At 34.8% G+C, this 24420-nt stretch overlaps 1 protein-coding gene across 1 annotated transcript; it reads left to right on the top strand.

The window, feature by feature from the left end:
• On the top strand, positions 1-24411 carry LOC128674014 (uncharacterized protein). The gene is made up of 13 exons (XM_053752238.1): positions 1-222; positions 9410-9446; positions 9789-9962; positions 10430-10477; positions 16381-16522; positions 16994-17077; positions 19295-19428; positions 19906-20042; positions 20477-20631; positions 20905-20983; positions 21555-21717; positions 22105-22279; positions 22679-24411. Exons 1-13 carry the CDS (start codon positions 206-208, stop codon positions 22852-22854), a joined length of 1521 nt encoding a protein of 506 aa, XP_053608213.1. The 5' UTR covers positions 1-205; the 3' UTR covers positions 22855-24411.
• Positions 24412-24420: the final 9 nt, after the last annotated feature.

Below are 24420 nucleotides of genomic sequence, written 5' to 3'. Positions count from 1 at the left end.
ATTAAGGCCCCGTAGATCTGGCATTTCGCGCATGACGAGGTGCGCCGGAGGCTGCCGCTGACAACATTTGCCTGCCGGACGCCGCGCTATGCGCAGCGCACTCGGGACCTCAAGACATTTCGCGCCGATTCGTGTTTCAAAAAGTTATGTGTGGTGTCTATGACTGTTGAATTTGTGTAACTGTGAGATTTTCGAGTTGTGCAAAATGCTGCTGAATTTTAAGTAAGCTGTTTTTCTGTATGGTTTCGGGGAAATTTTATTTATGTTTTTTTTTATATTATTATAAAATGGTAATAAAACATCAGCTATTTGTGGTTATTGTTGAATTTTATGTGAACTATATGATCAATAAAAGTAATAAAATACAAAATCAAATATGTATTAAATATCTGAAAAATATTTTACTATTCAACATTGAATTCAAATAATTGTTAGAATTAGGCGGCTTTCTCCGAAAGATGCCATTTTCCGCTTACGCAAAGCACGCGACACATCGCGACGAGACGACGACACGTCAAAATAAAACCGCCCGCCCAATCCCAAGTTAAAGCGCGGTTTGAGTTTGCTCTTGGTTACAAATTCATTTCAGAATTTAAATATTACGGAAATTAAATACTGTATTATAAAGGTGCTTTCATTCATTGATAACAAGTTTAGTTTTGCTTTCGTGGGAATTTCAGGATTTTGCATAAGTACATATAGAATTTCCCAAATGGACTGGTAGTTCCGCAACTTTTCATATTTCGGTGCTGATAGATTTCTATTTTAATTGCTGATTTTGACTTTATAGAACTGATTACTGACTACCGCATAATTTTAGTAATAATCTAAGTAGTCAGGTACCTACTTCAAATGAAAAATAAATATCACCAATTGACTATTCTAATTTTGCAGTCATTACATATCAGATGTAGCGTAAAAATATCAGGAACAATGTACAGTTGGCCACGTAATTAATTGTCCATTTGGACGCGGTAAACTAAAGGAATTATATTTGTACTGGTTCTGTGACCCCGCTACGCTCGAACGGAAACCATCTAGCATTCGACGCGATCCGATCGCATCCAAATCTTAAATAAAGAAGTTGAGACTGAGCATTATATTTGAAATCTTACAGCGATAGAAATGCCTATTTATACTTCAAGAAAAATCCACTCTATACGTTCTATGGAAGTATTCTGGTGTCTAAAACCTTTGCTCGCATATTTCAAAAAGTATTGAGTTCTCAAAATACTTGATTATCAATATAAACTAAAATAGGGGCCAATGCAATCACTATTTTTCATAAATGTCAATACTAATCTAATGAAATTTTAATGATCTTAACAAGTTATTGTTAATGAAGGTGTCTTTATTTCAACGAAAAAAGAAATGGTACTTCCACCTGCCATTCGAATATTTCCAATAGTTTAGTACTACTTATACTTATCGTGTGTGGATAAAACAGTTAAATTTATGGTAAAATTGGAGAGTTATAGAGAAAAAATGGAAAAGTTAAAAAAGGAAAATACTCTTCGTACCGCAGGAAATCGAAGGAAGGTTTAGGAAACTGGAGTCTTAGGCCTATTGCCAAAGCGTTTATGATGGGTTTTGCCTCTTACTCAATACCATAGTCCTTATCGAGTTTTTAAGGGTTGTGACGTAATATTTAATCTTCAATTCGCTCTCCCTCCCTCGTTAGGGGCTGTAACGTCGCGCAGCCTGGAGCCTTCTTCTCCTCCTTGGGAATGCAATTGTTAGACAGTAGTCGCCTCGCATGACATCTACGGGAGGATATGGAGCGGTTCTTTTTTTCAGGAACCAAATTTTAATATTAAACCTCCCAGAATCCTCTACATTGTAAAAAACAAAACTGGCAGCGGTGTGAGAAAACGGTGACATTGGTAATAGGTCATCGTCAGTTTATCACCAGACGCGAAAAGCCGAGATGTCACGCCAGGCGTGGCGCTAACGGTGCGTTCCGCTCGGGAGTAGCGCACATGTCGCCTGGCTTTATAGTTTACATAATCTTTAAATCGAAAACAATTACCCTTTGAGAAAAAATATAAATCGAAGTTCACCTTATACACCAGAAAGAAAAGAATCTCTTTTAAAATAGGAAATGGGAGATGTTCGCAAATCAATGGTCTGACAACTAAGAATACCGAAGACCGTGCGGTAAATTGTAGATAAGCGAAGCGTATCTCTCGGAAGGAACCTGGAAAACTCTTAAATGTGAGAAAGATGTTCAAAATCAAAAATTATAGCTTATACATAACGTAGATATGTGATTATGTTGACTTCACCTAAACTGATTACATTTATCTTTTAGAAGAATTGATATTTGAACATCAATTGTTTAGGCAAATAAAATATGAACAGTCAGATTCGTTCATAGTTATTTCAATACTTATTTAAATAACTATATGTAAGTGACGTATGAACTTTGTAAGTGAAGTACGAATGGATATTCAATTTCTATGTCGTGCTCTGCGGCGGAGATGCTTTAATTTTTATGATTAACAATTCTCTATCATCTGAGCGTTTTCCCTGTTTCTTCCTCAACCGTTGAGAGTCGGAGCCTTCCCGCTTTCTTACTTTTTCATCTCCACTTCGTAAGGTTGACAGCATTCCTAGTTGTCAGACCATTGGCACGCATATCAAGCTTGACGACAAGCCAGCGTTTCTTGGGTTAGGCCCTACTGTCAGGGCCAGTCGGATTTTATGATAAACAACTGCGTGAATTCATATTTAGTAAGTACTTACTAGACGTGAAAAAGCCGCTCTATTTCGGAATAAACGGATTTTGATTGCCACGATAATATCACTTACTATCTACGAAATTTATTATAACCTTGTGAGAATGCGAATCATTGTTTGATAAAGATTCACGATTGTTTCGATTGTTTGAGAACAGTTCAATTAGAACAACGGGGGCACCCAGTAGCCCTGAGCTTCGTATAATAGTATACAATCGATAAATTAATTCCTAACTACGCGTAGTATTACAGTACGATACAAGATCGTGTGATCTTGCGATCCGTTAAGCTTAATCTTTTTGTTTTAATGAGAAAAGAGTAATTGGATAAGTATGATGCGGTGACTTTAACAAAAATGCTTAGAAATAAGGGTGAGTTGCACCAGTCAACTTTGACGTTGACTTTGACCTGTTCGCCTTTGACGTTTAGACAAAATTAAAGCGGAAGAACAAAGCGTTAAAGTTGACGTCAAAGCTGCCTGGCGCAACCCACTGAAACATGCGTGACGTTGCACGAAAAAGGTACCTTTTGGAGGGTAGTCGCTTACAACATAGAACATGTGATACGTCTTCATCAACTTCCCTCCATAAGGTATCTATTTCATTCAATTTCATAGTTTTTATATTAATTTTATTTACAGTCTTTATTATTGGTCTTATACCTGCTCAATGAAGAGATTATTATAAATCTATAGTATGTAGACTTATGTAAAGAAGATAATATTTAAAAAAATGTTTGAAGCATCTTACAGTATACGTGGGACATAAGTTCCGTTAACAATATCTGGGACACAGGACTTCTATAGCTTACATTAATAAAACTTCTTTTGATTCTCGTCAAGTGTTTGCGTAATTGTTACAAAATTTAATGAACGTGGATGAAATTTACACAATCACAAAAATGCAAATAAAAATGAACCTTCACAAATTAACACTGTTAATTAGGTTGTTTATTAAAATGTTATTGTTTACATATGCATGCTTAATTGCAAGAGACTCCTTGACTTGACCCAGATGTGAGGAGGAACCGGTAATGAGGTCGAGTGGGGACTGAGGAAGCGGCGAGGCCGCGGTATGATGACTTGCACAACGCATTTAAAAAATAAATAAAACTGTAACAGAACTATGTATGTGCATAATATGGGATGTAAAGAAAAAAATATTTTTATTTAGGGACGATTAATCTGTGAGGTATAAGATTCTTGGGGTCAATAAACGACAAAATAACTTTTATTTTTGCCTATGAGAAAACAATGACTTTTATTTCTGTCTGTGCTGTGCTATTGACCGTAAATAATTATAAGTATTCTTTCATCTCATATGTACTGTATATACATTGCCATGTTTATATTATCTAGACACAATAACTATTGACGAAATGAATTTATATTCTTTGTTATAGCTAAAGTTAAGATAAAATTTGCGTCACATTTTTAATATAACGCAAATTTTATCTTATCGTCTTTACACACAGATGAAGCCACGGACAAAGGCAATTAAATAATACAAAATATCCAGATGTTAAATCCCATTATTAAACTATTTTATATAATGAAACGACTAGTTAAATGTTTACTTGCACGATGTTCATACTCTTTCGTACTTTATTACAAGTTGGTACAAAATTATGTATTGAGGGCAGACTATTTGCACTAGTTATTAAAAAAAAAACAAATACAGATGATAACGTGTTACGTAGAATATTATAAAAAATAATAATTCATACACAAGAAATTAAGAATTCCATGTTATTTAGTAGAAACGAATGACGTAACATGGCGCCAATACAAAAGACTTCAACGAGCGAGTTCGAGCATACGATACATTATGAGTGAACTGTGTGAGTGTACGTACTGAAATTATTATGTCGAAGAATGACTTCTACATATAATAAAACTGTAAGTGAGCTAGTGTTTGTAAATAGAAAATTAAAGAAAAACAATTATGGTAGGTCTTTATGGGACTATAAAGTGAAGATATTTAACTCAATCACGCATTTCGATCGAATCTAGTACACGTGTAGAACTCGTTATAGCATATAGGGTCAACCGACCATCCTATCCTGGGCCACCCTCACCCAGCTGTTGCTAGAAATTTCTTTTACATAGTCGATCCATCTAAAGACAAATATATTTATTGAAAAATGTACAAAAAAATCAATCGGTCCAAAGCTCTTGTTCGACTTGCGTTGTCCCCGTAACACAATAAGGTCTTCAGAATGCGCCTAAATAAACAAAATTGAATGGCATTTTTTCACGGTTTTTATCGCAGAAGTCAAAGCATGGAAACCTTGTTTATGCTCCAAATTCGCGTACCTAAAAATAGAAAATGGGTTTACGCATGAATATATATTTGTTTTTTTTTTATTGGCTACGTCTTTTTATTTTTTGTAGATATCGGAATTTGAGAAAGTGATAAATCAATTTTATTGAAAATGTTCAATTTTCCAAGGTTTCGGATAAATAACGAAAACCTACTAATCTCTCAGCAGGTTGAGGGTTGAGGTTTATGACGTGAAGAAAAGGAGGAAACCTTGTGTTGGTTACATACCTATGTATTTAAGTTTATTACAAGTACCCGCTATTTCCAGACACTTTCAGCAGTTTCTGCATTGACGTAACTGAAGTACACAAAGCGGAATTTTGATAATAATGGCGTGTTCCGCTGTATATGCAAGAATAACGGACGATATAATCTCAATAGATCACGAACCATATCGATTATAACCGAGTAAACGACTCGATTCTAGATATCGATTGATTGCGCTCCCAATCACGACCAGTTCAGAGTTCAGTCGATTTGTCGGTGAATACAGACAGATGCAAATTGGGCAGATCTTTTGTTCTCATTTCGATTGAAAGCAATAAGTATATTTTTGATGGTAGTACAATTGATTAGGTTTGATGGGATCTTAGTTTATTGGGCCGATTATGGGCTTAGTATGGGTAAATTGTACGACATGTGATGTGATCATTGTATTGTATATGAACCTTTGTTTATGTACCCTCATTTTGGTGCCAATCTAAGGTTGAATCAGCGGATTGGCCTATTTACGTCTATTAAAATAAAAAGTTTGTGAATATATTCAAGATTGTGATAACTCAAATAGTATTGTTGAAATGTGGTAACGAAGCTCTATACTCTCGCTCTCTCTTATATAGGCGTTTTCCCGTTTGCTCAGCCGATGAGCGTTAAAACGCTTTCCTACTTTTTCGTTTACATTGTACCCTAAAAATCATATAGTATACATGACCACATGAATACATGAGGTCTTTCGGTAATCTTTTTATACATTTCCACCTCGCCAATATCAAACTTAAAGGTATGTAATCGAGGTCAACCTTTAACCTCGATTTTTAACATCATTTCAAATTCAAATTCAAATTCAAATCATTTATTCAGAAATTAGACCTTCACAGGCACTTTTCTCGTCAATCTTTATATTTATAGTTATTTCTCACAAGCTACAAACTACTGGCATTTCGGAACGACCACTGCTGAGAAGAAATGCCGAAAGAAACTCATTTGAACAGTGTTGGTCCCTATCATGCCAGATCGGCTTACCATTATTGTTTCTTACAATGTTTTACTATATAAAAGTTTTTAATATATAAAAGTACATAATGTACATAGTCAAAAGGTATATCAAAACAGGTTATGATTGTGATCCGAGTGCTGATTATAATATATATATATATATATATATATATATATATATATCGATGTGAAACACAATTAACTTACATGAAAATATATGAGAAACGAGATGACCAGTTGCCTCTGGCAGCACCCGTTCACGAGTTGACGCATGGAACAGCCATCGCGTAGCTCAACCATAATAGAGGGAACCTCACGACCCGGCCCACGATATTTCAATAATATGGTTCTCGTTAAGTCGTAAAATATGAAGAGAATGCTCCTTTACTATTTACCTTTACCTAAATAGTTATTTAGCTAATTTCATACTCATTCAAATAATCATTCATTCAAAATATCCATTCTCGATACTGCTGTGTTATTTTTCTGTTTATCCTATAATGATTGAGTGTCATATTGAAATAAATTTAATTTATCAGTCGAAAAGCGTTCAGCCTCTTCAAATTAAATATAATAAAATTTCTTTATTCAATTCTTACAGGATATTACTTAATGAGTGGTGAAGCTGTTCGGTAATCTGACTTCACGCAGACAAATGTAACTTGAACCAGCGAAGAGTTGAACCGACAGATGTAACTGACCAGTCATTAACTGCCGTGACGAAGGGTTATACTCGAATCGATCCAATTTAACGGGTATCTGATCTAGAAAGGAAGTCTTAAAATATGGTATACAATTACATAAAAATTTAGGTAATTGAATAAGCTTACATTGGCTTGTATCGTAGATCCGACGAACATAAAAATGACTAGGTAAAATATAATTGTAGAAACTAATTTACAATAATAATTTCAGTTTTTTTTATTTTAGCTGATTTACAAATAATTAAGAGATTCTTTTACCTCACACCGAAATTATTCATACATGTCTTCATGGATTTTCCATTTAATCCGGCGTATCTGTAGTTTGAATAGTTGTCCTCCTACAAGTCTTGGCTTTATGGATGTCATCGACCCAGCGCATCAGTGGTACATACAAACATTGTTTCCCAAACATTACAGAGGTACACAACACACCTAATATATTTAATAGTTATAAAATTGATCAAAACCGCAGCAATCGATACAGTTCAATCTGCGCTTGCGCCGGCCTGTCATTACCCGCCCTGTCATTACCGGCCGTGTCTTTTGACCTGCGCTTTGACCGGCCACTGAATCCTGCGCATACACAGAAGCGATTTAAATTGGTTATTTCACTTGAATGGAGACGCATGGCTTTTTAAAATGGATTTTGCAATATTATTATTTCTGTCTTTGTAACAATATTTTTGGTGTAGTAACTTAATGAATATATATTTTTTAATTAAAGTTTTATTTGGTTACCAAATAGAAATTTAGTCGAATGGTGTAAATTAGTGAGTGTTCGCATGAACATTTAAGCACTTAAGCATAGGGACAAGGACCATGCCCGGACAAGTTACGTAGCTCACTGAGAGAAAACGTACATTCGATACAAATATAATTATATATTTGGTCCCTATCTACGTATGTTCGTAATATCAGTTTCCATAATCTCGTCTTTGTTTTAATGTTTCAAAAGTGCGCAGACGCAATGCGACCTCGCCCTTGGTTTGCCTTCGTTTAGCTGCGTTTTGTTTGCAGACGATGGACAGCAACTCACTATTAGAATGTATCACGTTTCGTATTCAATTTGACCCGGCCTATAATTTTATTAGCTTCGAAGAAAAATGCTCATTGTTCTCAGAAAACTCTAGATACATTGATTTGCTTATTTTCTAAATTATCTTTGTATAGTTGTTTGTATGAGCATTATTTGATTTTTGTGAGAACGTAAGGTCGTGAGCCTACACGTATTCGTGAGAAAAGCTTTTGTTTTGCTGAAGGTTTTTCTTTCGGATTTGTAAAGGACAGCTTTTCCGAGTTGGCGAATATTTTAAATGTATTTAACTATATGGTGAAGAAGAATGATTCTGATTTTTAGAATTTACAATGCATACCTATATTAGTAAAATCAACAGGGATGGTACTGTCACTGATTTTAATAGTTTCTGCAACAATTTCTTTCATTAGATCATAATTAATTTTCCTTCCGCGACTTGTGACTATATCATTTATATGTTTCTGATAAAAAGCAGTCCAGAAGCACACCGTTACGAAATTATGACATGAATCGTGGATTACAAACTATGAATTCAAGAAAAACGGTTGTAGGCAATTAGGGTTTACGTCCAGTATTGTTGCTTCCCCAAAAGTCGGGCGCTAACCAAAGTTTCAGATGGGTTTGCGAAGAAACTGGGCAAATACTGGACTTAAACCTATATCTGATTGTAGGGAATAAAGCACTAATCAATAGTCCTGTAATAGCTCCTGGTGGTCACGACGTCCTGCGGCGAAACATTCTCAAATTGCGATTACCGCTGCTCGATTGTTTTCGCAATGGAATCGATTCTCGTTTTATGATTTTTTGGGTTCGCAAATCAAACGTCTACATAGTCGTTTCTGTCATTACTGTTTGCCGTTTGACCGCTCCGTTCTCCGCCAAAAATCTGGATCGAAGTATAGAGGACTATATTCTTTCTTATATCTTCGCTTGTTCCGGTTGTATTTAGGGTTGTAACGAGGCGTGGCCACTTAATTTTAAAGATAAATAAAAGATAACTGTGTTTTACAACCGGCCTGATATAAAGAAAGAAAATGTGTTTATTTTATATAACCCTGTTAGGGAATGCTATTGTTGCCTGTCAGCTGCCAAGGATATCTATCCCTTAATTGCCTCGCACGATATCCACGGAAGAAAATGGAGTGGTCCTATGCTGTGGTGGGAAAACACACCGTAACAGAAAGAAGAGGCCTCTATGTTGTAGACTACATATATGTATTACCTAATGACTTTATTGGCATTTTAATGAGTGTTTTACACATTTGCGTTTTTTCATTTTACACGTTAGATTAACAAGATCAGGTGTAAGGGACACCTGATCTAATTGAGAATAAACGATGACGTTATATGTATTTTTTGCTAATTTATCTAATTTATTTGTGTTGCTTGTTTCAGGCTCATATTTGTTTGTAGCTGTCTTGCAATCATAAAAGTAAGTGACTTATTTATAAAATATTGTATATACTTATCTGTATTTTTTTTTAATCTACATCTATTGGTTGTGGTTATATCATTCGTAGTTAGTCATTCAATAATCGTGTTTGATTGTTTATTCCAACTGGCAGCTAAGACATATTTAATAAATTCATTAGCGACGTATGTTATTAGGTTTGAAGATCTTTATTGACTCATAAGGAATACAATAATTCACTTATAATTCGGAGTCTTAGGTTTATTATAAAATATGTGTCTAAACTAAATGGACGCGTAAAATATTAAGTATTACATAACGCGTATTTGATTTGTCGTTAGAAATAATATAATTTTTGTACAGAGCACAGAAGCAGCAGCCAGCCAGCACAGCAGTGAAGCGTCATCATCGGCGGAGTCATCGGAGTCGTCGACAGAGGTGTCAGTGGTGTCCGTCAGCTCGTCCTCGTCGTCTTCAGAGCTGCAGGAGGGGTCGGGAGACGATCCTCCTGACCCGCTGCCTGCCGCTAACACCAAGGTACGGGAATTTGTATATGTGACTTTCTACGAGAAAACGTCACTTAAGAGTATGTAGGTCTTGTGTCAATTAATCAATCATTTTGAACCATCAATTAACCAGTTTTTACCTATGTATAGTTTGTTATGCAAATGTTTATTGTACATAATTGCTTGTTGCCAACAAAAAAATATTTCATAAAACAATTTAACATTGTGGCTGAAACATAAAAATAATTCTTAGATGTCAAAATTGTGTATGATAACTTTATTGTACGACATATAAACGTAGGTACATACTGTCATAATAATACTTTCCTAGAATGAGAAATAAAATGTGCATTTATAAAAAGTGGTCGTTTCATATAGTTAAAAATTTACTATTTCTATGTTCGTTTCTGTTAAAATGCTTAAGCAATAGGTGCCGAATAACAAGATTCTAATTAAACATAATTATTGTATTCATACCTGAAAACATTTATTTTCCAGAATGAAACCAGAGAGGCCCTGAAGACCGATGGCAGTGAACAAGATCCTGTAAGTTACACTTTCAATGCTTATTTTTTGACAATAGATAGTATATTCTAGTTATTTCCGCCAATTAGTTTTACGGTTGAGGTTATCGGTACTATCTTCGTAAACTTAATAAGTTATGATGTCATACAATTTTAATAAATAACAAAAATCTTTTGACAGTGGAGTCTTGTACAAATAAATAACCAATTTATATCTGTTAATGCATAGTATGTTCGCATTATGATGTTCACGAGTCACAATAAACCATCATCCGTATTTTCACTTTCGTAGGCCCGACTCAGCCCTGTCCGTATTTAAGTACAACCATAACGTAGAATTTTCAAATAAGAATCTTGCAGGATACATATGTGTATATATAAAATTTAAGTCTTTATTTATTTGAAAATCATTTATATAATTTAAAGAGATAAAGTATAATTAGAATCCATTGATTCATACATATACTATTTAGTTCGATGATTTTTAAGCAATCTCATAAAAAAATATTGTTTTATTATATAAAATAAATAAAGTTGTGTAAAAAGTCTTATTTATGTAAACATTATTTCTATCTCAATAGCTGTCTCTTTTATTAATGAAACTTTTAGTAGTATGTCAAACCATAAAAATATCTAAATCAAAGTTTTGTCTCTGTGTTCTCCCTTTCATTTATACATACTTACAAATCAGTGCTTTTGAACCTGTGTTTGTTTTGGTTTGATCATTGTTCGCGGATAATTACAAAACAATTTCGCTACTTTGTCTTTGTGGCAGTTTTTGGGATCTGCAAGATAAGTGGACATTCCGAATATGCATTCGGGTAATGCATATTTAGAATGTCTACTTACACTAGTAATATATGAAGACTATAAAATTAGTTGATTTTCGTTCGTACATAATACTAATGGTAAAAGTTACTGATTAAATTTCGGAATAACGCCGCACTTTATTTGGGCTAACCACTTTTAGTGCAAGTATTGCTATAGGTATTTTTTTTGGTTATGCATGAATGCCATCTTGAACTCTCTCACAGACTTCAAAGCTTCAAACATCCATCGGTTATTAGGGTTGCCCCACATTTTGCTACAAATAATAACACAATCAGAACCTAGGTAAATTAGAATACATGTTGTGGTAACGTTTGAACTGTCATTTACATTAAGATATTAATAATCTGTGGTTAAAATCCAGGTGACTAGGTCAAATTCCATAAAGCACAGAAATTCCGTGTGTGGTCGGAAGATTCATGCTACAATAGTTCCGAAATTATAGATGATCTTGTTTTTATTAACTCTTACTTTCATTGTCACAAATGCACATAATTCGCGGGTCGTGGTTTGGGATCCACATTGTTGGAATTTGAGGGCATTCGGTAAGTAGCGATAGAAAAACACAAATGTTGTAGATATAACCCATTGACAATAGGATAGTAATAGTAACCAAATACCTACATAAAGAAAGGTACAAGGCACGTACGGAACGATTAAAAATTGTTTTCACTATTGCTCACATTGACATTTCTGTACTACATTTTAGAAAGACCACAATAAACTATTTTACCCATTTTCTTAAACTTCCACAGAGATATCTTGAGACACAACATAGCTGTGTAACTATTTTAAGAATGCTACGCGATTTTATGATAATTTTCTTATTATAGTTCTATTCTTTAGATTTTAAAGTTTAAATGCATGGAAAATAGTTTCTGTATTTTGTATATTTTATGTCCAAATCTAACAAAGCGTCTCTCGCGACGCCACACCAGTACAATTAGGCACAATTATCTCAGGGAAATGGGTGAAAGGCTTTATATTGGCTACCAATTTACACCCATTACAGCTATTGATGGAGTGATTGACAGAATTCTTAGCCGATCGGTGACTAACGCCACGGCTAAGTTATCATTAGACACAGTCTGACAGATTTCTTTACATTTTGCGCCGTATGAAGTAGGATAGTTTTACGCCGATTTGATCAAGATTAACATTTCTTTTGGACGTGTTTACGGACCTACTTTTGAAAAGTGAAAATCTTTTAAATGGCATTCGAATTTCATGGGTTAAGTAAATTGTGTTCCATTTCAGTTTATTTATCATTAAATCAATTCGATTCTTTTTAAAAAATATATTCTTATACATTTATTCGTTTTGTATTATTAGCAAAAATAACCTCAAGACCGTTGGGAAAACTGAATCGTAAGGGAAATTGGGACACAAGATAACATAACGTATAATTATGTTCTAACACTGTTACGCTTTTTCACGCGTGAGCTGCCCTCGCCGCGTGTTGAGGCTTGCCATACCCAGTACCATAGATATGCGTGGAGTAGAGTAACATTGCTCAACTGTTGAATAAGTAAGTACTGTATCGAGCTCAATGGAGAGGCCTCTATGGCCACTGTCCAGGCTTGTGCAATATTACAATGGCGAGCAATGTTGCGAAGGGCCACGGGAAGATTATGTTATCAATCAATATATACCATAGCTCTTACTGAAATACTCCAAATTGCAGATACAAAATCACGTCTGTATCCCTCACGGGGTAGACAGAGCCAAGAGTCCAAACTCGATGGCCACGTTTAGCTTGATAGCGATTTATTGGTTCGTGAGATTTTTCAAATTGTGACAAGTTTTTAGCCTATTAAAAGAATCTCCAAATAGCCCTTTCCTTTGATTGACTTCACAATTAGATCTGGAGGAATAAAGTGAAGCAATTGGTACATTCTAAGTTTTTCAACCTTAGAAATTTAAGGAAATGCCAAAAACAATGTTTTATTAAATTTTGTTTAAAAAGTAAGTAGATTAGGAAAGCGACGGAATTGATATCAAGTAGTTAAAGGAAAGTAAAGTTGAAACGCGCTATGAATATGGTATGAGACGATAAACTTAATAGAACAAGGAAGATAAATCTCTCTCTCTCATCGTCGCGTGTAGGCTTCAAACTGAGAAAAATAATTCTCACTCATCTCTCACTCACTCATGGAACAATCCATGGAACTGTTTGCCAGTAAAACTAGTGAGAATGTTCCCGGTTATATTTGGAACCCCTCAAAGCCCAGAAACAAGGAAGATAAATATTGAGATGAAAATGTAGTGACATGAAAAATTTGAATAAGAAATAGTCGAAGAAATATTTCCGCAGAAATATTTCCGCAGTTCAATGAATTTCTGTTAAACACGTATTGTTCAAAGTTAAGAAATCTTGATGGATTTATATTAGGATCGTGAGAAGTATGATGTGTATGATAAAAGGTAAAGTTGAAAGATAGCGTCAACAGGGCTTGTAACTGTATAAAATGCGAGAGAACCATGACAGAGTTCTGGGCAATGTTATTCTAGAAATGATTAATATTCAAGGGTATGTTGGTTGGAATTGTTTTGACCACTTCATTCCATGTGTTGGTTTAGTTACTTCTGCAGAATCATTTTCTTGGTTATTAATTATCTGGTCCGTTTGTCTTATGATTACTAAATCACGGAGACAAACTAATATATAATAGAATAAGTTTGGGATAAGTCCGCCATTATTTTATGCTTTCTTTTTATATGATTTGTGGAATAAAGAGTTTACCAACTAATAAATTTATAACTCTGGTGTCCCCTTGTGCGGTTATTTAAAAGTATTTTTTGATGAAATCACAAGTGATACAAACGATTTTTCTGTAAATACGGTGTATCTGTATCTAAGTCAAAAACTCTCTGTAAAAGCAAATTACAGAAAAAGAAGCATGATACAATGTCCTATTAAAATTGCTGACTATAATAATTTTCACAACGTCAGCATAATGGAAAACAATCGGATAAAGTATATCTTCCTATATATTGACTGATTTACATTTCGAGCCACAGGCAGAGTTAAAAAAGATATTTTTTTTGTGCCAAACAATGACAGATAACTATAACCGTACAAGATAAAGCTCTGAGCATTCCCATATTGGTCATGTGAGTCCTCATGTGAGAAGATATCCATCTGTGACCTGTCAAGCCTAGCTGTAGTGTGGTTCACATTGCACGAACCGCCGCCTCGCAACTGTCTGCCCTACTACAAGCACTTCCCTTCCCATAATGCAATTTAGTTTAATTCATCTAAGTGCGTGCGTTTAATTTTAAAATAACAGCACTTTGTTACAACTCAATCATGCGATAACTGTTTGGATTGTTTTTGTCGCAAAAAGTGGTTTGTGAAGATAACTTCGTTTATCGTTCATAACTCAATTATAACTTTTGATGTACTTATCTGCTTTTACCTATTATCTCATCTTGGTTATAGATAGTATGTAAACAATGCCCAAACAAAACTCTTGATTGCATGGAAGGAGGATGCACGAAGTAATGAATTTGTTTTACAATAACACTAAAAACAAATGAGTAGGTTCATCAATTTCGTTCAGCTAATTTTCTTCATTCATGTTGCTTATCATTTCGTGGAATATTTACTATTGTTGCTGTTGTTTTTTATCAATTTGTCAAATTACAGTGGCGAGTGCGCATAAAGCCATCTAGGTAGCGATAACTCCACTGGCCTAATTTTATAATGCGTGCAGCGATGCTGCGCAGACGCAGCCCGCTTCGCCGCCATCGTGCGAACCGCCCTGACACAGTTACTAAACTTTTTTGTGCAAAACTTTCATGGGGTCGTGACTGTGAAATGGTGCAGTACGTACTCTTCGTAATTCGACAGTTTGTTGTCAATATTTTTAGTTAGTTACAATGGTCGCAATTTGCATATTTGAATATACTATAGTTTTAACGGTTTTACTTTTGTGTAACGTCAAGTGATTGGGCCAAAGACTAAAAATTATGGCAAATTAAAAATAAGTGCTCTTTTGAATAGCTCTCTATATTGTCTATATTGGCTTTGAATAAATGTAATCTACGAATTAGAGCAGACATTTTTATGAAGATATTTTTATACTTTATTATCATTAAAATGCTGCTCTAAACGATAATTTCAATATTATAGGGATTTTTATGAGAAGTAGGTATTTATATTTCTAGAACTCCATAGTTGAACAAAGCCCAAAGGGAATTAATAGACCTAAAAATATTTTAATGAAACAACAGTAAGAAAAAACTTAATTAAAGAAGCGATTGTAAATCCCCAGATTGCCATCGACAACTTTGTTTTACTCCTCAAATTAAGACAATAGTTTGTTTACACGTAGTAATTGCTTTATTGTAAAATCCAGTCAAAAGTCGCGTGAGGAAGCTGGTTGTTAGTGTTATTTATCTCAGGGCTATCTCGTGTTGCTCAATGTCCGTGCTGTATGATGGAATCTCATATGTGGAGTCCAGCGCAATATGCTGCGTAGTCTTATCAACTTTATAATGAATGACTCGCAATCACTGAATGACTAAAGCCAACGACTGGAGACGATTTATATGTTATGATGTTATTAGTACTAACAAATTGTAAAACTAACTTTCATCGAGTAAATGATTTGCAATTAAATTGCTGGTAAGCAGTGGATTTGTTATCTGCTGTTCTTGAAGAGGAGAAACATATTGAATGTATCTTCTGCATCTAAGTTTGTAACAAAAAAAAAATTAAAACTAGCTACTTACCTATTTTTAAAAAGGAAAATTTCACGCGCACATTTTAAATTCCAATCGATTAATATAATATAATTTATATCATAATAAATATGGTTAATATTTTTTACTATTAAAAAAATCTAGTTATGCGTTGCCTTCGAATCTCGCGGGTCTTTTCTTTGTCTCGTCAGACACAAAGACGTATGATATTGTATGATCTTTTAATTATAGTATATGTAGTAACATGGTGTCTATGTATTGGTGATTTATTGTGTATAGAAACTGCTATCCTAGGTGCTAATGACGAGATTCGGTGGAAAAAAACTTATTCAGGAGCAATTTTTTTCTAAATATCAATTTTCTTCTAAATTATTTTGTTCTAAATCTCAGGTGGTGTTCCTGTCAGAGAAGAACAGCTACATTCCTGTCAGCATCAAGCCCCGGTCGCCGGCGCCCGAGGGCGCGTGGAAGGAGCCGCCGGCGTGGGAGAGAGAGTACCGGCGACACAGGACCAACAGCAGCAGAGTGCAATGTGAGTATCTGTCTGTCTCAGGTGGTGGTCAAAATTACACACGTCAACATTAACATCCAAATTTTCGTATTTAAGTTTTATTTAGTAGGATTTTTATGTTTGTAAATTATGTGAGGAGTACGGATTTTAGAATCACTGAAATTCTAAAAGGTTAGGGACTGTTCATTTGTATGAAGATACTAGATATACAAACAGATACAGATAAAGGAAATGGTCAACTTAAAGATTAGAAAATATTCAAATTGTTATGGTATAACTACGGTATGATAAAAATGTAAAGCATCGTTCGTAAATATGTAGAAGTTTGCAATGCTAAATTGAGATGCTATCGCGTTTCGAGGGTATGTGCAGTTGTGCAACCCTTTGTTTTCACATTGTGTTTTTATTGGACCATTCATAGTGCGTAATATGAATAGCGATGTCGATAACTATTATTGTTCCAAGTTTAAATGGAGTTGTTTTCTTTTTCAGATATCGAAGCAGAGTGCCAGGACGATTTCATGAAAATTAGGGTAGGATTCAACGGGTCCTTTGCTGGTCTTGTATACTCAGCAGGTAAAACTCCCAATAGTACTATTTATCAAGGAAAAAAGATCAATAAATGTACTTCTATATTGTCTCTACTTATAGAGAAAAATGATCTATGATCTATCCTTACATCTGAAACTTCTGATTAAAAAAAAACAAATTCCTGAATTTTGGTTATTCTTGACCATCTTGATAAAATAAATATTTGTTTGGTACAATTTACGTCATTTTACATATCGTTCTATGTTTATATTTTCGTCTGCTATTCTTACACAGAGTGATGACAAAAAGCAAACAATTATAAGGGCTAACAGTTCCATGTCATAATAGAGCCATTGTCCATCAGTCAGACACCGACTAACAAGACAAGAGTTCATAGCTATATCTATCGTCGGGTTGATATATCTAGTTGATTTTATATGTCCGAAGCCTCCTTCGGACATATAAATATAAGAGATATAATTTAAAAATATAAGAGAGGATTAAAACGGAAAGGTATACTACTATAGACCTATGCCGCTTCCGTCTGGTCCCGACTGAAAGTAGGACGGTATGCATGCGTGCCAATGGTCTGACGGGAGTCCCTCTCCACAGTTCACAGAATCACTCTTCATTGAAAGCACGTTCAAGTTATTTAAAGTCTATTATCATGTTATTACCTAACCTAATTAAGTCAAGCAGAATTGAATTTACCGATTATTTTAATTCAGGCATGCGAAAATTTTTGAGAAAACAAAAATAAATTTTTCGGCGAAACGTGCTTTCGATGACGAGTCCTTCTGCTGGTCTGATTGGGTCCCGGTCATGCGAAGTGGAAAAGAAAACGTAGAAAAGCAAATCTTGGGTTCCGATGTTAAACGATGTATATAACTGAGGAAGAAACCGGAAAATCGCTGAAATAAGTAAGAGAAGGAAATTGAGAAATTATATGTTGGTATAAAGACAGTTTACAGTTTTTATCTAAGTATCTTACAACGTTCATAAACCTTTATTTTCTCACGTAGATCTTCAAACTTCTTTATATCTGCTATGTTCCCACGGTCTGATGACAATGTGACTTCCGCAACATTCGACCTTGAATAAATGCCAAATAAAGAGCATACCAAATTTGTTCACCGAATATGAAAATTGAATATGGGAAAAAACGTGAATTGATTTTCCGAATCCTGACCTGAGTTTTGTGAATCCCGCTGTGAAACGTGACAAAGCTGTGTAGACATTTAGTTTAGAAGATATTAGGATGCCCATTGAACAATTTACACATACCTATACTTATTCTTACTAACGTCTGCCTTATATAGCTTATTAGCAATGCGTCTAACATAAAACATTTTCATAAAAGAGATTTCAATATTTTGACAATGTCAACAAATAATTATTTTTATAGATGTCCTGCTGCGATGGATTTTGAAATGGTTGACTGATAGAGAGAGAATACTATATAGGTATATAGCATTAAGTTAATAATAAGTTAATCTATTTATAATTTTGTGCAATAATATTTTTAAATACATTTTATGGGTTCTAAATAAGTCTAAGTAAGTTAAACTCGCATTTGTATCATATTTTTATTATAAAGCACAATGCAATTCACCACGGCACAGCCGACTATACACCGTTAAACCGGCGAAGAAATCCGTCAGGTCGAGTATAGTTACTTTAACACGCGTTGAAAGAATAATTAGACGCCGTATTTCCAATTGACGATTAAATTGCTAACCTTATTGCCTAGATTTCTTAATAGATATCAAAAATACATACAGTGATGGGTTCTTTTAGTATGTAATTTAAAGCAAATCAAGTGATTGTCAATAGGTGAGTCAAGAAATTAAGAGATGGTTTATCTATTGCTACTGCTCCGGTTAGTGAAGAATTTGGGACAGCTACCGGAAAGTATTTCGATGATTGTGAAGAGTTTTTTTTCCCGGCCGTTGTAATTGGTTTAAACATTTGTAACAAGGTCGTTCAGAAAATCGTGAACCGTTTTCCAAGTGACAGTTTTTCTAATGGTTTACTGCATTCACTACACAACAATATTATGAACGGATGTAGCTAAGTAGGTACTTATATCAATGTGAATTTTATGGTTTTTGCAAATACTTTTTTCTTTCTTTATTTCTTGAGCAATATTTTAAAAAAAGCCAATATTAAAATTTGCGCTGTGGCGAAATGGCGCAGGGAAGTACGATATTTATTTGGATATTTTATTATTGTACGACAAAATCCTCATTATATTATCCGCAGGATACTCGTATGACCCAGATTGCATGTACATTAACGGAACAGGACGGGACTACTACGAGTTCTATATTCAGCTCAACCGCTGCGGGACGCTGGGCAGAAACAGCCAACACGATGACAACAGGAAACATCCCACTGTGAGTATCGAGCGAAGCGAAATGTCAATTAACACGTTTTATATCTATGAATAGTAAAGTCGCTCGGTGACCACGGGTCGTTGTAATACGACGTCCGGAGTATAAAATGTACGTGCGCGTTCAAAATACTTGTACTAAGTCCAAATATTCTATCTATAATAGAAAGTTTGAAGTGAATGTTGTATTTTAAAATCAAAATTATTACGTTTCAATATTCGATTAATGAACATATTAACTAACTTAAAACTAGGAAAGCCCCATAGGCTCCAACCGAAAATACGCTCAGAGGAGAGAGAACTTTATCTAAGTACATAAAGATATTATACAGCCTTTTTTTTATTGTTATTTTATTTACCCTATCTACAGCTTTTTAATAAATCAAATGAAAGGACATATTTTTTTACTGTTTTATTAGTACGTAATGATTGATTGATGTAGGTACCTCAATCAATATAAATAAAATGATATATTTTCCAGAAAAACCTAATGTGGAACACGATAACAGTGCAGTACAACTCTCTGATCGAGGAGGAGCAGGACGAGCACTTCAAGGTCACCTGCGAGTACGGGTATGACTTCTGGAAGACCGTCACCTTCCCCTTCCTCGATGTTGAGTGAGTTTCTATTTAATTTTCATCACTACAAGCGTCCAAAATAGTTGAGTTAGGTGATTTTTTTACTTTGAAAATTGTGTTTGTTAGAATTTTTTCAAGTTATTAAGTATATCTTAAAAATTCGTTAAGACACTAATTACGATAAAGCTGTAAATTATCCAAATAAAAAAAAATACTATTATTACTTACTTTTTAATTGGGTTTTTTGTAGTTTTCATCTTTCGCGCATGCTAAGTGATAATCTGCTGCCGAGGTTTGATTTAGGGGATTTTCTTTCCTTGAATTAAATTTTATCACCCACCACCATCTTCCGTTCCGTCACGAAACGGAACTAGTCAATGCTATGATTAGTGCTTCTAGACTAGTAAAAGCCCATCAGTAACGTGTTGTGAAATAAAGTAATGGTAATTACCTAATTCCTCATGTAATTTTAGGGTGGCTACTGGTAACCCAGTGGTGTTCACACTACAGCCTCCGGAGTGCTACATGGAGATCCGGTCCGGATACGGCGCGACCGGCGCGCGCGTGTCCGGCCCGGTCCGGGTGGGAGACCCCCTCACTTTACTCATCTACATGAGAAGCGCCTATGGTATGCTGTTCATACTTATTCTAGTTCGTTCAAGATACGAAATTAATTTAAACATATCTGGTTATTTGTATTAAGTAGGTATGTATAGACCTATCGAGTATGTCCACGAAAGTAGGTACTACCTTATAAAAGGTATCTATTTTCTTTTTGCTACGTGCCGGCTCAGACCATATGTTCCTTACAACAGAACATAAATTCCATGAGATTTAACGGCCCATCGCGTGCGAACACCCTATAGCAATTATATTTTTATTAATTTGTGTCAAACTTCAGACGGGTTCGACATCGTGGTGAACGACTGCTTCGCACATAACGGTGCCACCAAGCGGATACAGCTCATAGACGAATACGGGTATGTTATAATTGTTAAATTAAGGTTTATTTTTAATACTGCCCCGGGTTTCGCGACATCACAGCCTGAATAAAAACAAGAACAGAACACGTATTAATTAAAATTTGTATGGAACGTCGTGAGCCAGTCTAGGCATTGGCTTTCTCGTCATAACGGCTGTATGAATTGCACAACTGTATAAATTGTTATACTGTGGTATTATTACTTATTATCGCCGGTAAATATAAGATATTTGGATTTTAATTAACGATTGAATTTATTTACTGCTAACGAGCTATGTCACAAACGATTTTCCATAAGGTTCTAATCCTTAGGTACCTACTAATAATATCTTTAATGTTCATTATATCTGTGTCTCAGACACAAGAAGTCCATTGCTAACACCAATGAAAGCATCAGTTTTTTAGTCATATAGGTCTGTGTTTGTATAAAATGTTGCAAACTTTTTTATCATAGTACCTATCAGCATTGTTCTATGGGAATCAAGTTATGATTTATGGGGTTCAAGTTATCATAGAATAATTAAGAATGTACTAAATTAACTAAATTTGTTTTATAAATATTGTTCCAGTTGTCCAGTGGACGACAAGCTGATCTCTCGCTTCCGTGGCTCGTGGTCAGAGTCCGGCGTGTTCGAGACCCAAGTGTTCGCGTACATGAAGACGTTCCGGTTCACCGGCTCGCCCGCGCTCTATATCGAGTGTGACGTTAGGATGTGTCACGGCAGATGTCCTGTGAGTATGCATTTTGTTTTTAAAATAAAAAATAAATGATTCAGCCAGAGATAACAATAATATTTTTTTTAATTCGTCACAGTTGGACTAAGGCTATACTGGCCATCCATTAGTAACTTTATTCTTTTTTTATTTTGGATGTTGAATAATTTATAGAATATTGTTGATTAAAAATTAATTTATTATTCACGTCACTAACGGAATAATAAATACGGAATGATCATTCGAAGTAAAGAAAAAATAGTTATTTAACTAGATATCTGCTTCGTTGTTCTTCGAATCTTTGTTCGATTTTATTCAAGTTGAGCAAAGGCATAATATGTCATTACTTTCAAGACTTTCGTCATCTAGTCATCTTTAAATAATCAATAATATTATATTTTTCAGTCCCAGCCATGCCATTGGCGCAACATGAAGAGCGTCCGCAAACGTTCGATAGAAGGCGACGCCGGCGCCGCGCCCGCCAGCGTCGCGCCGAGGCTTTCCGAAAACATCTCACTTTTCCAGTCTTTGCGGGTGTTGCAGGAGGGGGAAGAAGACTCCGAACTAACTAGTAATAAGGGTAAGTGAGGATTGTCGTTCGACACTAGCGCTTCGCTGGCGGCATGTTGTAAAATTGTAAATTTTTTGTCAGGTTGAAGAATTCCCGTACAGAAGCTCAATATGTGTATACTTTTAGGTCATGTTTAGCATAATGTGATTTCGTAACTGAAGTAACATATAAAATTGCAATCCGAAATAAACAGAGGCATCTATGTATCTATTGCCGAACTCGGAGCCGGCGCGGATGCGTAAACATTGCGTAGTTTGTATGAGTGCTTCTATTTACCACAAAGATTTACCAGTAATGTATGCGAATCGAACGAATCGCGGTTTTTAAGTTTGTTCACACTGTATTCCACAGGTTCGCGTACTCTGTCACACGTCTAACACCCACTTAACGAGTGCATGTAATTATCAGGTCCATCAATCGGTCAGACGTGCATGAAGACGTCAGTGCTGTCAGCGCTAGCGGTGTCTGTGGGCGTGCTGGTGGCGGCGCTGAGCGCGGCGCTGGCGGCGGCGGCGCGCGGCTGGCGGCGCACGAGGGACGCGCCCCATCACGCCTATGTGCCACACAAGGGCCGGATCAAGTAGTTATATCATACATTTCGTACTTTAAACGCGTTATATAATGGGACTTGGCACATTTAGACGCTTGCTTACTAACACCCCCATTTTATCTATTTTTTAATCCTAGACGACAGGTATTATATGTTTAACGTGTCTGTGTATCTGTGGCACCGTAACAGTCAAACGGTTTAACTGATTTTGATCTATTTATTTTATTTGATAGAGCATTTTTTATAGAAATGTTGTTGAATAGGGCTAATTGGCAAATAACTTCAGGCATATTTATCTATAGCATAGTAGTTTGTGTGTCGGATTTCAAAATGAATGGTGAAAAAAATAATAGTGCCAAGTCCTATTTAATATATGTCGTAATTATGGAATCGAGTAGTTTTGTTTAATTATTGAAAAGGTCGGGGAAGCGTCTGAATTTGATAAACTTGTGCTTGGTAAAAATGTTTCCTATGACTTTTTTCTTGATTCTAATTCAGTCTGGTGTGCATTTTTCGAATATGTCAACCCTACAAACTTGTTAATTTTTACCGAAATTTTCACACGGCTATAACTATGTTTACGTTTAGACGCTTATTTAGTTTTACTTGTCATCGGTACTTAGTATCCCACCACCAAAATTTGACACTCAATGGATTTAATAATTAACATAGCAAATTAATTAGATTTAATTATTTAGAGATGCTTTAATTTCAACAGATTGAGAGGCGATTCATGTGTTATTCTTGACTAATTATTTATAATAAACTTACGAATTTACTATAATAATGTTTTGATCTTTTATATCGAAGATTCAAATACTGTTTGCAAAAAACGATAAGTTTAGTTTTGAGTGTTTTTTGATATTTTTTATTAGTTTATGGACTATTGAGATTCTTAATTATAATACTCGCGTGTTAATTCCTACAGGGTTGATATAGGTATATTTTAAATTAATATTTAGGCATAATTTGTATTAGAATTCACAAGATATTTATTGCAAAAATAGCTTCAATCAAACAATTTACAGAGTAATTTATAATCACTGCACATTAATTTTACAATATGACGTACATGGAATATTCCAATTTTAAAATAAATAATCAGCGAAATAGGAACGAAAAATGACGATTTTCCATACTAAGTTCGTTGTTCACCCAATTTATATGCGAGGCCAAACATTTTTTGTCATATTTTCACATGGATTTCTTCGGATATCGACTTATTTTCATCATAAAAATATTACCATATAGAAGAAATACACAATGCCTTTTTAACTTTCGTTGGTAAAAAAACTGTTATACTGTTTCTGAAAGATTAATGACTTAGAAAAGTTTATTATAAGATCAATGGACAAATAGTGAGGACTCATATTTTCTGAGAAAATATGTCTCCTCCTTTTTGTCTGCTAATAAATTAATACGTTTTAAGGATTTAATAACTACTCAATATTGTGATACAACAATTTAAAATAGGGATAAATATATTTTAGATTAATATTTATTTATGTCAACTTTAGATATAATTTGTAAATATTGATAAGGAACTTTTAGTAGGTAATAGTTTTATTTTATATAAAAATAAGTATATAAGTATCACACC

Source organism: Plodia interpunctella, chromosome 12 (assembly GCF_027563975.2).
Source record: "Plodia interpunctella isolate USDA-ARS_2022_Savannah chromosome 12, ilPloInte3.2, whole genome shotgun sequence".
In the NCBI taxonomy this organism is placed as follows: domain Eukaryota; kingdom Metazoa; phylum Arthropoda; class Insecta; order Lepidoptera; family Pyralidae; genus Plodia; species Plodia interpunctella.
The sequence above is the reverse complement of the archived record's forward strand: the minus strand, read 5'-3'. Positions and strand labels throughout refer to the sequence as shown.